Raw genomic sequence first — 16,088 nt, 5'->3', positions numbered from 1 at the left:
CCGGTTGGATTCAGTTGTTCCTCCCTCGTCTTCTGTGTGTTATGTTCCTTTGTGGTGCATCTCTGCCACTGTTACTGTAGTTTTGTTATTTTCATGCTGATTGTGATGTTTTTGATTTCTGTGTCTGCATTAACTTTAAATTTGTCTCCACAAGATGGACGATAGATTTCAAAGTGGGTTTAGTCATGTGCTCATACTATCAAGGTTTATGAATTACACCTTCAGCTTCAAACTGTACAAAATTTTTAAGTATGACTTGTGCTTAAGTGAATAGGACGTACGAATTGTTTCCTAATTACATTTTGATTTGAATGTGTGCTAATTTTCCCATATACTTAGCATTTTTCTTCTGTTTCTGGAATTACTTGTGAGAGTAGGGTAAGTTAATTAGACTCCATCAGTAGCAGTGTAGTAAAGCTGCATTAACAAGGTGATCAAAGGTCAGCTGCATGTTTCTGAACAAAAGGGCTTAATGCATTAAGTAGTTGAATTTGCTAGAGGGATGGGGAAAGTAATGAACTAATCTTGTAACAGGATCATCCTACTTTCTGTTATACTTTCAGGTTTCAAAATAACTTAAGGGAGTAGACTGAGTAATCAATAGGCACTTTGATAGAGCAGTCCTGCATTTTGATTTAGTTGCCTGGAAGTACATAGTGTAAAAAAGGACCCCTTCCAAAAAACACCAAAACATATAATTACTTTCTTCGTTGGTTAAAAATTATCAGTATTTTCTAAAATTACTGGGGTTTAAATGTATCAGCAAAATACTAGCAGAATAATTGCACCAGTAAAAACTCCATACAATTATGAATTAGTTTTCTCTTCTTTGGCTTCCTTTTTGTCATGATGTGTAAATTAAAAAGATGCTGAAATACTTATGCATGTAAGCTAAGTATTATTGCTTTCAATTTAAATCTGATCCCGATAAGATTACAGTATTCCTTTTGATTCATCATACTAGTACTTACAGAGCTGCTAGACTTGAGGCAAAGAGTATTACAATAGTAGCTGCAAGAAAGGAGAACACGAGGAAGCAGTATGACAGAGAATGTCAGTGAAAGATGAATGAAAATGGGTCCGTATGGGCAAGTGACTGATGTACTTCTGCCTTGCTAGGTAGATATTTATGAGCTATGATATATCATAGAGCTCCAAAAGAGGGGAAAGAGTAGAAAAAGGCACATTTGTTTGTGCTCTGCTTCTAAAGGAGATTACTTTCTCTGTGAAGTATTGAGGATGTTCTATTGGTTTGCCTAGTAAATATTTGAAGTTTTTCCTTCTGTTATGACAGATAGTCTGCAGAAGTGCAAAACCTATAGAGATGGCCGTGAAGGAGAAGATTTCCATGTTTTGTCATGTGGAGCCTGAGCAGGTCTGTACTTCAATACTACATGTGGGAAAGTATACAAATATTTCTGTGCATTTCTGTTTTCAGACTGCTTCATAACTATGTAATTGTTCTTATAATTCTTGTCTTGCTGTTATGGATGTTACAGCATTTTCAAAATATCTGGAGTATCCATGTTAAGTTTTATGTCAAACGGTCATTTATAATTTAAATGCATATTGTGTAAAAGCTAATAAAAGGAATAGATTTTGAGTGCATGGTTAGTTGTTATACATAGCATGAAACTGCATAGTTTTCACAACTGTGGTTGGTTATTGCCCATAAATCATCTCAGGTGATCATAATGGATGAACAAAGTGTGGTTAAAGCTAACTGATGTGCTTATGTCCGCAGATGGTCACAGTCACATGGGCACTCTTACTGTGATAACATGTAGTAGGCTATTTATGCCCTTAAGCATGCATCCAATGTGTAGGTAGATGTTCTTTTGTAATTCATGTGTGATTTTTTCCCTTAATAGTTTGCAATTAATTGCTATTCACATACTAATTTTGATTAATCAACTGCTCTTTAATATTTTTGCAAGTGAGAGCATTTTACTCTTCAATGTAATGAGTAATACTAAAGGTAGGACAGATGCAAGTGGTTATGTGGCATTTCAAATTGAATGGGCACATAGGGAGGCATGGGGCAGCACGCACATGTTCAAAGTTATGTGATGAACAGAAGCAGCTCAAGGGTAACAAAGCGAGTGTCCTCTACTGCTCATATCTGTCAGGGAAGAGAACACTTGTGCTCAGGATTCTGAGCTCTGTGATCTCAGGTAAGCCAAGCACAATCACCTTAATTGCTGGAGCTTGGATGCAGTTTATAAATGTGTTCTTAACAAAAAGGTCCTTAAATGGGCTGTACTCAGTAATTACATAGCCTACTTCGCTAACAAAATATATTTAGGAGATTTTATGACGATCAAATTGGGTCTGTTTTGTTAGATTTAATTTGTTTTCTTGCTTTCATGGTTAATACTGTTCAAGTTTGTGAGGGGGAAGGAAGTGCTAGCAAGCATGAGTGCTTGTGGGGCCAGATGTTTGCATTGAAACTGATGCATTGATAGGCTTGACAAGCCTGTATGATGTTATGAAGGAGAAATAAAACACATTTTTGCCTTTTGAGTAACTTTGTTCTTGTAGATTTAATGGAGCCTAGAATATTAGCTGTGCTGTCTGGCTCATTCAGAAAGAAGGTATTTAGAAATCAGAATGTGTGTAGAATAAAAAAATACATGCAATATCCAAAAATAGAATGAATGTTTCCTACGAAAAATTTACATAAGTTTTTTATGTTCTGCTTTTTTTTTCTCAGGTGATATTTATTCATGATGTTTCTTCTACTTACCGAGTACCAATCCTATTGGAGGAGCAAGGCATCATTAAGTATTTTAAACAGAGGCTAAATTTACCTATTGATGACCAGCCAAGCGATCTTCTAATGAAGTGGAAGAAAATGGCTTGCAGGTATTCTACATCCTGCTGCTTTCTCTAGAAGTGCTTTAGTTTAGTTTTTAGCTACTGTGAAGTCACCAAACTGGACAGGGGATAGTGCTGATCAACACATGTGAATGGCCTGGGCTTAAAACCATTGGCAGTTCAGAAATCTTAGGAGATGTTTTGTAGAGTTAAAGAAAAAGCAAACACTGTTAAAATGGTTTTCTTTGGTGAAATTTGGTGTAGTAACTGAAGACCTTGTTTTTGTCAGATACGAAAGGTTGCTGAAGGTGTGTTCCATAGCTCTCGTTGGCAAGTACACAAAACTAAGCGACTGCTATGCATCTGTTTTCAAAGCTCTGGAACACTCTGCGCTGGCAATTAATTACAAACTGGATTTAATGGTGAGGATATTTCTGGTTTCTGCTTTCAAGGATACTTTGAATCTACTATTGTATCACTCTTTGGTAACCTACTAGTTGCCATCATGTGAGGCAGTTTTAATTCATGTGAAAATTAGAAAATGGATCATGCAGATAAATAGACTGGCCAAGCATCTAATTTTTAAAAAGAAATGTTTACAGGTTTAATTATTTTATTTGTAACTAAACTTATCTGAAAGGAACACTGAAGTTACCCAAAACTGGATCTGATGAAAAAGCAGACTTTGTCTGCAAATTTGTATTTACTATCAAAGTTAGATTTCACTTGTTTTCATGACACATGGTTTTATGGTAAACTTGTCAATCCTGGGTTAACAGTTGGATTCAATGATCTTAGAGATCCTTTCCAGTCTAATTATTCTGTGACTAGAGAAGGGCAAATGTACCAATCTTAAAATAGCGCAAAAATTAGGATTTGGGGAAGTGGCAGGTGGTCAGCCTTTCCTTGTTCCCTAAAAGATTAGTACCAAATACTCCAAAAAGTTGTTTCTTTGTGCATGAAAAAACAAGAAAGTGGGAACAGCCAGAATTGATCCATGGAGATTTTTAGATCCTGACTGGAAATGACCCTAAGCAGCCTGCTCTAATTTGACTTGCTTTGAGCAGGGAGTGGGGCTTGAGACTTCCCAAGGTCCTTTCTGAGCTATTGTGTCACTGTAGTGTGTTGTACTGACAGCTGCAGAGTGGGAAATTTTTATGATATGAAAAATAGCTTTGCTTATAGCAAAAAAGGTGAAAGGTGCCCTGTCTGCAAATGCATGGCAAGCTTCGTGTGCAGCTGGTCTTAAGTTTGGTGGGGCTTCTGCATTAACAAACATGAGAACTGATGGTTGCTGAGCTCCAGTGCAGTGTTGAAATGTTAAAAGACACAACTCCCACTGTACTTACCTGCGTGTCCAAACCTCATTTTAGTGTTTATGCCCAAAGGCTCTCAGTATAATCCCTTGCTCTGAAGGAACTGCTTAATCTGAATGATGAAATGTTGATACTTCTTGAACTGATAAATATGCTTTCTCAGTATGTTTGGCAAAGAAAATACTATTAACTCCAACTGTCATTAGTTTCTCTTTCCAACCTTGCAGTATTATATTGTCCTTTTATCCTGTAATATCCTTCTAGTATAGAATAGCAACATTCAAAAGTAGTTATTTTTCTGTTGTATTTTTGATGCCTTCTGGAATGTGGAAAAAGTAGAAAATATTTGCTAGAAAGCAGTCCTGTCTGGGAAACTCAGCAATCTCCTTGTCAGTTGCATTTTTCTGCACACAGGTGAGTTCTGCCATTTCAGATGATGTCATTTTTATAGAGGATGGACTCTACATCAGGATGTGGTTAATTATGTTAATCTGAGAAAAAGACTGGCAAAACCCAGAATCAAACTCTGATCTTTTATGTCCCCAGTGCAGTGCATTATCCCCTCACTTCACTCTAGGAGTGCCTCAGGAGCTGTGCTTTTTAATGGCACTGGGGATTCTAATGCAGTATTTCTAGTAGGGCATAGATAATGAGTTTGTCTCCCTTTCTAGCGAAGAGGCCTCAGGAACTCCTTTCTCACGGAAAATACAGATTTTTCCAGTCTCATAATAAGATTGGATAAGCTGTGGCACCCAAAAGCCAGGAAAGAAACGTCCTGGCCACATCCCATTGGGATAACAGGATAAGTTAGGTCAGCACCACTCCTTGTTTGGCCCTGGTTGCCATAGGAAGATAACCTGGGTTCACAGTTACAAAGCATTCTAGTAAGTCTGCCTGCCTGGAGGGTGCCAGACAGAGCTGAAGGCAGGCAGAACTCCTAAGGTATGTGCAAAGAAAGGGGCACAGCTTGCTGCAGTTAGAGCAAACACTCGGTCTTAAAAGCAAATACTGGGTCTTCAGTGAAGTCGTTACAGCTTTATTGGCAAATTCACTTGAAACTCTTAATAATTTCTCTTAATGCTTGATTATATACTGTCTGCTGCTCTTTCTGTGGAAGAAGAAACCATTTCATTGCATATTTTTCTTTTGTTAGTACATAGATTCAACAGAACTTGAACGTTCTACGGAAGCAGAGAACTCAGTGAAATATCACCAGGCATGGCACAAACTATGCAAAGCAGAGTAAGTGACATTGGGCATTCTGTATCCCAGGTGCAGACCATGATATTTCTTTCATGTGATGAAAAATGCTTCAATAAATCAAATAATTTCTCAATGCATCCAAACTTCTATTACTTACATGAAAGGATAGATTGCATGGTTGGTGACAAGCTTCAGCAAATTAAAGTATCAACCCATATCCTCAAACTCTGCCTAATATCGTTAGAAAAGTAGTTTTTAGTTTGTTGGTTAAGGATTTTGGGGGTTTTTGTTGTTGTTTTGCTTTTTGAGATATCTGGACTTTCTTTAGAGTGCAGGTCAGTTGACAAAGGTTTTGTTGTCAACATTCAGCATATTGAGAGGTGCTTGTAAATGCTAGTGACACTCTGCAAATGTCTCTGTTAAGAATCATTGCCAGGATTTCAATTTGTATTTTTAAAGGGATGTTGTTTCTTGGGTAGATGCATTCAGTTTTTTTGGTATTAGAAGATCTAAACTTTGGGTGTTAAGATTCTAAGTAGTGAATATGTAGCTAGTTTATTTGAGCAGTATTTATTTAAGCAGCGGGAATTTCACTGTGAAGTGTGGTATTGGTCAGATGAGAATCAGGGTGGGTAGATGAAACAAATCTCCAAATTTAGAGTTAATTTTGTATTCTGAGTGGTCATATAAAACATGCCTTTCATGCATTGTGCCTGCTTAGTTATAATCTCAAAAGCCTTCAAGTTGTATGGATTACTCTGTTGGCTTTATTCTACATGTTGGTTCTTTTATATATGGCTGTCATTACAGTGGCATTCTGGTCCCAGGAGGTTTTGGAATTAGGGGAACAGAAGGCAAACTCCAAGCTATCTCCTGGGCAAGAACAAAGAAAAAGCCTTTTCTTGGTAAGATCATTAGAGTGAGAAATGACTGTGTTTAGGAGATGTATAGCAAACTAATTGATTTGATTAAAAAAACCCCCAAATCCCCACATTAGGGAGGGATCCTGTCTTTGGGAAGTGTGTGTGCTGTTGTGACTATCTGCCATGTAAAGAATCCCCAAGATCATAGTTGTGTACCACGTCTGCTGTTTAAGGAAGGAAAAAAGACAATCCCTACTGCAAAGGTTTAATTTGCTATGTACAAAAATGGAGAGTCTTTGCTTCTCATTGTAATTAAATCAGTATCATTCCCTTTATTAAACAGTGTGCAGAAATCACAGGGATCTTTGGACCACTTTTGCTATATTAAGTGTTTTTTTTTTTTTTTTTGATTTACTGGTTTATGTTATGGGAAAGTCTAAAGGCGTCATCTGGCCTATAAGCTAAGTGCTGTTTGTGTAAGTGCTGCTGAGGCTTTGCTTCCTACTCCACATTTCTTACTTATTTTTAAGTGTCTGAGTAGTTGCCAAAGCAAAGTTTGAATCTGGATATACCCAGGCTTTCAGCTTCTGTTTGTCTTTGCAGTAATTATTGGTAAAATAGATGAGAGGAAAAAAATACCTTTGAAAGGGCTTAAAGCACATAATTGTATCACATGTATTTATAGTGTGCCAAGTTTGAAGTGTGAGTTTTACACTGAGCAGCCACTTTTGGTTTAACTTTTTGTAAGTCTGTGTATATGCAATGAATACCAAGATTTCAAAGCAGTCAAGTTTAAGACAGAACAACAAGTACTTAGTCCTACTCTTTGTCCTGGTAAATTCTGGAGTTTTTGTTTTCTCTTCTAGGAGTTTGCCTGGGAATGCAGTTAGCAGTTGTGGAATTTGCAAGAAACTGTTTGAATTGGGAAGGTGAGCTTAGTATGCTAGTGTGAATATGATTTATTTAGAAGAATTTTTATTCTCTGTGTGAAATGTATGTCTATTATTAGAACCATTTACAGATCCTGTGGTTGTTAGATACTTAGCTCTTGCAGCAAGATGATTTTCAGCTAAGTACCCTGTGCTACCTCTCTGTGCAAGGGACTAAGAACTCTTTGTTATGCAGTTTGCTTGAAACCTGCTTCTTGATCTAAAGAGTGTAGAAGAAAGTGTGCTTAGAGTTACCTCTGTAGTCTCTTTCTGAAGTGGGCAGGCAGTGAGGAGTAAAATGGGAGGAGTGGTTTTCTCACTTGCCTTCATTTCCCAGAGTAGCCAAACAAGAGCAATTGCAGTAGTAGTATGAAGAGATTTAACTTATCAATGAATTTCTAATAGTAAGAGCTGAGAGGAAAGTGTTTTGTAAAGCAGGAAAGGGAATGTATGTGTCTGAGGTCATATGCTTCCTGTGGTCGCTTCAAACGTGGCGCAGGATGCGTTTCAGCACATGACATTGTAACATAGATGTGGACAAACCTTGAAATGCCACAGAGCTGTTCTGAGTTTGTAGTGCATGTAGAGCAAATGTACTGTGTTTACTCTGAACTTCTATTCCAGATGCAAATTCTACAGAATTTGACCCAGACACAAAAAACCCCGTTGTAAGTACTGTTTTTTTCCTGCATGTGTTTTGTGAGCATACATCTTTGTTAAAAAGGGAGTTAAAATCTATCTATATTTTTATGTGGTAGGACATGAGGTGGTATCTCATGGTGCCAGTCCTTATTCAATATTATTTCAAAAGGTATTTTCTTTTGATAGTCTCTTGCCATTGTCTGTTTGCTTCTGTGAATTGCCTTAGCTTTATTGTTGTTATTTTTCTAATAGTTTCCTTGTCTGTAAACTCATGCTGGGAGTAGACAATAATGATTAGGTTGTCTTTACTAGGGAATAAAATATAAAAGGGAACTGAAAGGTGTAGCACAAAGCTATTACCAAAATAAAAATTTATATGACAAGATAAGGATTAAATGGAATGGGTTAAAAAAATTCTTATATTTCCTTTACATATATAGTATAAATAACCACTACACCCCTCCTCCCCATGCATCTTATTTTTTGACAAAAATTTCAATGCCCCAGATATGGCAGGGCTCTCTGCATCATAGGCTGATGGTAGGATTTTAGAGTGGATTTTGTCACACTATTAATGTAGTAAAACTTAAAAGTGATCAGTGAAAGAGGGTTTTTAAGAAGATGAACAGAAATAAATATGAGAAATAAAGCAATTATCTTGGTGTGAGATATAAACATCCGCTCTAGAGACAAATTAGGTGGGTTGCTCACAGTGACCTACTATTTCTGTATGAATTTCCTTCAAAAGAATTTTGTTGGGATTTGCAAGTAAAACATACTTTTTTTCATGTCTGCTTAGTCTGAAATTTGCAAATAGGAGGGTTTTCAGAGCGTTTGCCCTGTCTGTCAAAGTTGCTTGTTTGCATAGAAAAGAGAATCTAGTCTGAACTTTTGAAGGTAAATTAAAGACCTTCAGAGTTTCAATGTGAGACTTGCTGCTAAAACTTGGTGGAGTTTGGCGAAATCCTCAGGTGTGTGAAGGTAAACTTTGCTTTTGGCATCAAATCTGTGGCCTTGCCATAGTTAGAGCTTTCTTCCTTCCTCCTTGAATGTGTGCAAACATGTACTCTTTCACTGCAGGGGTCAATTTCATAACAGCAATATGTTGTAAAATGTGGAAGATGTTGAAAGCTTACTGTAAAATTCTAGGTTGTAAGAAGAGACAAAATAGAAAACTGATTCTGGGGCATCCTTGCTTCTAGAGCATTTTGAGTGCCAGTTTTATTTAACTGTATTTGGGTGATTTGCAGTTTGCATTCAAGGGCAAGTAAGGTAGATATGTTAAAGAGAAAATTATGTGGACATAAAGTTAAGAAAATAATGGAATGAAGGTATGTGTTGTAGAAGAGTAATACATTGTTTACAATGGAAGTGTCATCATTGCAGTATGTATAATGGATGTTCTGTTTTTCTGAGCTACAGTAAGGTTCTGAAATTGGTTATCGACAGTCATATTTCAGCATCTTAATCTGATCTTTGACACCTCAGTTCTGGACAAGAAACAGATGTAAATCATTCCAAGTGGGAGATTTGCACTACCAGTAATTAGAGCTGCTAAATAATCTGCCTTAGCAGAGTCCATCTTGTGCGAAAGCTGTTTGGATATTCTATATAATCAATAAAAACAGTTGGGAGAGAAGCAGATTACTGAAGCTTGTGAACTACCAAACTGATGTAGATGTTTCATTGTCCAAGAAAGTTAATTGGAATATATCAGCATTGATAATACCTTGTGATGCCACTGTGTGCTAACTTAGGACTGAAGCAGTGTACCTTTCTTTTGGTTTCCCCTTCTTTGGAAACTGAAGAGGGAGCAGAAAGGTACTGGTGAGGCAGTAGTTACATTCCCTTTTATTTTTTAAAAAGAGACAAAACTTGAAACGTAGTTTGGCAGGGGAACTGAGTAGCATCATAAACTATGCAGCTACTTACATCGCTTCTTAATTTGCTAAGCATTCAGGTACTCAGAACTGTACTACTGAAGTTGATCTTTTCCTCTAAAGGGCTTAGAAAATATTTCAGTCTCCTTTGTTTTCCTTTGTTGTCTGCATCTATGGAAATTTGAACCTTTTTGTTGCAAATAGAAACTACAAGTTATGAAGTACTCACATAACTCAGTATTACACAGAATCACAGAATCATTTAGATAGGAAAAAACCTCCAAGATCATTAAGTCCAACCTTAAACCAAATGCGACCTTGTTGACTAGACCATGGCCCTGAGTACCACGTACAGTCATGTCTTGAACACCTCCAGAGAGGATGGCCCCACCATGTCCCTGGGCAGCCCATTCCAATGCTTAACAACCCTTTCAATGAATAAATTATTCCCGATTTCCAACCTGAACCTCCTGTGGCACAGCTTGAGGCCATTTCCTCTCATCCTGTCACTGGCTGCCTGAGAGAAGAGCCCGATCCCCATCTGGCTACAATGTCCTGTCAGGCACTTGTGGGAGAGTGATAAGGTCACCCCTGAGCCTCCTTTTCTCCAGGATAAGCACCAGCTCCCTCAGCAGCTCCACATCAGACTTGTGCTCCAGACCCTTCATCAGCTCTGTTGCCCTTTTCTGGACATGCTCCAGCACCTCAGTGTCCTTTTCCCCAGGGCAGCTTTCCAGCCACTCTTTCCCAAGCCTGGAGTGTTGCCCTAGATCGGTAGGGAAGATGAGGGAAGTATGTGAACTCTGAGCACAGCCCAAGTTCTTGTTCTCATCTTGGTTATTTGCAGGTGATTTTCCCATTATGTATTTTTAAGCTTTCTGCTTTGCTTTCTAGCCTTTTTAAAATTTTTAGTGTTCTTTGCAGGAGAGGATGGCTGTTCAGAAAAGTAATGCATTTGCTTGAGCATAGAGCTTGGTATGAATTTTCTCATGCAAATGGTAATTTCAAAAAGAGCTCCTTTAAAAGGGAAACTGTATAGTCTGAACTGCTAGTGAAGTGGATTCGCTGGATGGATGAAGAGTTATTTGTTTTGTTCCATTTCCCTCATCTTCCTCTACTATTAAACTTGGATTTTTTTTTTTAATGGTCCTTTTAATTATGTTCTTTTTCAATTTTTTTGCAACTGCATCTAATACTGTTCTGAAATAAAAAAAGACTCTTCCTGGAAATAATTTTCCTTTTTTTTTTTCTTGGATTAAAAAACTAATTTTAATTGTGACTGTTGTTCTTCATGACCACCTTGTATAGGATCATGAACCTGAACTTAACTGCACTGGGTAAAATAACTGCATTTTCTTTATGTTCAAGAAATTGTGCAGAAGTATATTTTGCCAGTAGGTGACACTCTTAAAACATGTTAGTTTCCTGGTGCCCATGTTTCTTATTCAGGGTGTCAGTAACCTGATTGAATTCCAAAATTTCTAAGGTTGTCTAAGAGATGAAAAGGTATGTATGTCTCAAACATGCAAAAGCACCTCTTAAAATTCTGTTACTGTACTTAGGTGTGTGTGTAAAGTCCCTAGTGGAGCTTAGTTAACATAATGTGCATGTAGTGTATTTAATTTTGAAATCATAGCATATTCTTAATTTAGAGTATTTTCATAAACCAGAAAAAAAGTAATAAATATGATTTTCTTTCTTCCAAGAAATAATACATTTCATGAATTAAAGGGCTTTTGTAAAAGAATGGCCTGGGAGCATGTTAGGACATTCATAGCATGTTTAAAGATCATATTTTTAGGGCTTCTATTCATGCATCACTGGTGTGGAGTACTATATTTCTCATTTCATGGGGGAGAAATTCAGGGTTAGGAACCACAGTAGTATGGGATATTGAATGCACTTGACAGGCTTTGTAATTAAGCTGAGTCTTTAAGTCCTTAAGTAACTCTGAGATCTAAGTGATTTATCAAGATAATGGATGATGTTGGTGTTAAAATTCAGTCCAAAATTCGTTATCTAGTAGGATTAGTGCCTAATCCACTGATTACTTGTCTTTAAAATGTCTGTTCTTCATATTTCTCTTTCACTAATTTCTTCTTGAAGTAAATAATAATGCGCATGAATCATGTGTGAAAACGCATCTGTTACAGGCACCATGCAATGAAAAGGTTAAGACTGCACCAAATAAAGCTAATGAATTTTAACTACAACAGTTTATAAATAAATACTCGAGTTCCCATTTACAGAGTCATAACAAAAAAAGTACATACTTAGGTAAATATAATTTAAAATGAGCATCTTATGTTGCGCTTATCATACTTGGCCTTGTTACATTGCTATTGAAGATAAGTACTTCATTTTCTAAAAATCTGAACTGCTTGTTGTATGAAGTGTCATCTTTTGTGAATGATGAAACTGAACTGGGAGGACAATTGAATAGTATACACTAGGAAACACTCCTGAAATGGAATGCTGCACCTTTCTTACTGTGTGTTTTAGAAACTGTGTGCTTTGAATTTCTCTAGAGGTCCAAATAATAGCCCAGGTGAAGCAGGATTTGTTAAATAAAGTCTCAAATGTAGCGTGAAATAGAAACAGTAGTTCTGAGCTAGTTGGAAGGCATTTCAGCTGGAATGTGTGGCTGGTGACTGTGGAGGAAACACAATACAGACATACTGTGTTATCTGTTAAATCTTTATTCCATATGCTTCAAAATAATAACAAATCTGTGGGTTTAGATGTACACACAATGTAAACAAATGCCAGGCTCTTCTTCAAAGCAGTGGTACTCGTTCTTGCAGATGCCTCACTGTCCTGTGCTAGTTATCCTTTTTACAATCATCATAAACTCATCAAAGCTGACAGATCCATCCTTATTTTTGTCCAACGATTTAATTATGTTATCAAGTGAGAATTGATCCTGTTTTTATGGGACGAGAATTAAAAAAAAAGAAAGAATGAAATAATTAGATCTCCATGAGCATTTTTCTATGAAGAGTGTTGCCAAGAAGTGACTCAGTCAATAACAGTGTTACTTGAAGATGTTACTGGTGGTGTTGTGTTTACTAGTTTGACTGGTTAAACTAGTAGGACAGTGTCTGCTATTGCCTGCCAAAAATGTTAACAAAGATAAATAACCATTTGAGAAATATGAAGTGTTACTCAGATGGGTTACTTCAGTCTTCTGGGTAAATTTGGAATATGGGAAACAGAGCAGGTGAAATAGCTGCAGCAGGTACATAATCACCAGTAAAAATTAATATGCATGTCACCTAATCCTTTGTTAGGTATTAAATTGGGCCCTGCATGCACTATTTGAAAAACATACTGCTACTGTCTTTATGCTTTGGGCCAGGATCTGAGGGTCTCTTTCCCTCCCTTTCCCCCCTCTTTAGTAGGAATACTGTATTCACTGTTGAAAAACATCTTGCTAATGTATTAAATCTAGTTTAGATTAGTAGCTTCTTTTATTTGTTGTGTCTGGTAAGAGTGCATGTGGCACTTATGCATGCAGTGAATATTCTGATAACAACCCTGATCAGGCTAATTAAATAATATCAACCAAATCTGGAGTTATAATTTAAATTCTTAAAATGTTTTCTTTTTTTCATACCATGAATCTCTGCATGTTTTGTAACATCCTGTTACGTTTTGATATTGATTTATTATGGTGCCATAAATGTCTGCAAACAGACTGGTTGCTTGAAAATGTCTGAGGTCCAGATAGAAAACATCAGTATTGCTTTTTCTGAACAGTTCCATTTCCACATATCTGGGAAAATGGGTATGATGCTGAATTGTCTTCAGCTAACACAAAAAGCATTATTTTTCTGAATTTGCTATCACATTTCTATTAATTTTCGGCAGTTAATTTCTAAGCTGTCTTTTAAGGGAAAGAAAAAACCCTTTGTGTTTTATTGCAGTTTTTTGGGGAGTCTGTTGTTAATAAGCCATTTCACGTTAATTGAAATGACTAAATTGGATTATTGTAGTTCTCAAAATACATATTTTTCTATGGGAGTGCCACTTATTTCAGATCTTCAGCAAAAATTGCTTTTGTGAGATATCCAAACCACAGTATTTAAAGATTTGTCTAGCAAAAGAATCTAAATTGAGTCCTAATGCAGTTCAGGAAAGATTTGGCAGAGGATATATTTAAAATCAGAACATATCTTTTTTTTCAAGCTAAAGGAAGTGAGTATTTCTCTCTCTAGCTTGGTGGCATCTCATTACTTTACTTGGCATCATTCTGGAATGGCAAAACTTTTTTTATTTTGTGATGGTGGTAATTTAACCTAGATAGAAATTGGCTGAGGTCTCTTGGTTTTAAATGTGTTCTACTGTTTTACTTGATTTATAGATATTTTTCCTATATATTTTATAGATTCAAGATTAGTTAATTAGACTGAAATGAAAAATACTTTATAAGATTCAGCTACAATATTTCAGGTGAAATTTGGCTTGCATTAAAAAAAACACCAAAAAACCAAACCCAAACAGAACAGCTTCTTAGATTTTTTCCGTTTTGTTTCATAGGACTTTGTTAAAACTCTGTGCTCAAATATCTGTTTGGAGCTACTGTTCATCAATGTAAATGAAGTTTTATAAGCCAAACCTTATTTAAGAATTAGGGATTTAGTGAAACCATTTAGGCACAGTAATCTGCCCTGAACATCATTGCCTGTATTTCCTTTTTCTATGCATTTCATGGAAGCACAGTGAATACAGTGAGAGCAAAACTTACCTTCAGGTACTGTGCAAACTGATTCTGAAGGAGATTCTTCAGCCCATCAATGGACAGTGCACTGGTGCTGCCCTCCTGTAAAGCATACTGGGTAAAATACTTCAGAAGGTTTTCGTTGAGTAGATGTTCCATGTTTTCTCAGATGTTGTCTTGAAGAATAACTGCAAACAAAGCAGACAATAACAATCAGAATTTGAAATATATCTGACACTCTTTCCATTGTTTAGTTAACCGTTTAATGAATAATACTTAACCTAGATGAAAAGAGTTGGGGTTTTTCTTCTGTAAAATTGATCAACTTTCCCAAGAAAGGAAATGATCTAAGTTAGGTTTAAGGATTTGAAAGATCCAATATATTTAGGTTATGCTTACCTCACTCAGAACCCGGAGCTTTCAGATGTATCCAGCAGTGAGAGTCTCAGACTGGGGCAACCTTTATAGTTGCTTGCATGCTCCACCCTAATTATGAAACTAGCATGTGTCATTGAGTCAGTGCACTAGTTATTGTGTTTTCAGTAGTCAAAGGAATTGGATACTTTAGCAGTAGAAATGAATAATATTTTTTTTATCTCTGAAATGTGTCATCATCCTCCACTGCACTTGATGTATATTTACTTGGTCTTTATAGGTGATGCTGGAGAGGTTTTCTTGCTTGAATTTGTGTATTCTTCACTTCAAGATGAACTACACTCAAAGAGGTGTGAAGAAGACTCCTATGGGGATATGTATAGCATTTGTTATTACAGTGGCCTTTTGGAAAATTGCAAATATAAGGGGTTTTTTAAAAATATCCAGATATGTAAATAAAATATTAAGAAGCTACTCACTCTTTGTATGAGTACATAATCACACTTACCCAAATTTTGTACTATTTCTTAGCACTGGAAAGAGATGAATTTCCTCTGGAATAAAATTCTGGTTGCTAGTGTTAAGAATCAAAATATTCCACGATGTTAATGGAAAAAACCAGAAGCGTTCTAAATGAGAGAGTTGAATGTAAGGTTCAGACAAACAGTCCCTTCTCAGGAACACCTTTATAACTGAGTATTGTGTTCTGCAGGTTCTGAATGTGCCATTCCAAATGCTCCAATGGTTTTATCATGTTCCATTGATTCTCTGTGGAACATCCTGGAGTTGATAATCAGCCTGTGGTTGATGCTTCATGACCCAACACTGTTAATTTTGCAACTACTGAGTTGCTGGCTCTGGCTGTGGTTTCTCCTTGTGGTTTGTAATCTGCCTGCTGTCTGTTGTAATTTTTTTTATGGTTGGCTCCAGACCCACTGACTAGATTTTTCACCCTGTTCATCACTTCTTGAGAATCAGTTGTCATTGCATCACTTACACCTCTAAACCAAGAGCTTTGTGGGTCTGTAGGAGATGGATAGGATAGAAGGGTTGTTTTTGGAACTGCAGGTGCATGGATGTAGGATTCCATAATAGTAAGAGTCTTCCTGAGAAGACCAGGCAAACTTTGGTAGATGAATTACATAGATACCTTGCATTAGCTGCCCATTTGAATGTACTTGTACTGACTTCCAAGTGTCAGAAGAGTATTAGAAGAGTCCCTAGAGATCATATAATTAATGCTTTCCTTTTACCTGGAGTGGGATCACCAATATTTGTGCTGGATGTCTGCTGAACTTAAGTACCTTAAATAATGGGGAATCCACAGCCTCCTTATCTGGTCT

The 16,088-nt window shown here is 36.7% G+C and overlaps 1 protein-coding gene across 3 annotated transcripts in view; it reads left to right on the top strand.

The window, feature by feature from the left end:
- CTPS2 (CTP synthase 2) overlaps positions 1–16,088 on the top strand; it is a 63,672-nt gene that overhangs the window by 8,578 nt on the left and 39,006 nt on the right. For all 3 annotated transcript variants that reach the window (XM_082279117.1, XM_082279116.1, XM_082279115.1), the window contains 7 exons: positions 1,295–1,375; positions 2,714–2,865; positions 3,107–3,239; positions 5,287–5,375; positions 6,147–6,241; positions 7,066–7,128; positions 7,753–7,796. In XM_082279117.1, the coding sequence (XP_082135243.1) occupies positions 1,295–1,375; positions 2,714–2,865; positions 3,107–3,239; positions 5,287–5,375; positions 6,147–6,241; positions 7,066–7,128; positions 7,753–7,796 (657 nt within the window). The remainder of the gene's footprint in view (positions 1–1,294; positions 1,376–2,713; positions 2,866–3,106; positions 3,240–5,286; positions 5,376–6,146; positions 6,242–7,065; positions 7,129–7,752; positions 7,797–16,088) is intronic.

The sequence above is a fragment of the Coloeus monedula genome (genome assembly GCF_965178545.1).
Source record: "Coloeus monedula genome assembly, chromosome: 3".
Lineage (NCBI taxonomy): Eukaryota > Metazoa > Chordata > Aves > Passeriformes > Corvidae > Coloeus > Coloeus monedula.
This window is presented reverse-complemented; position numbering and strand designations above follow the sequence as displayed.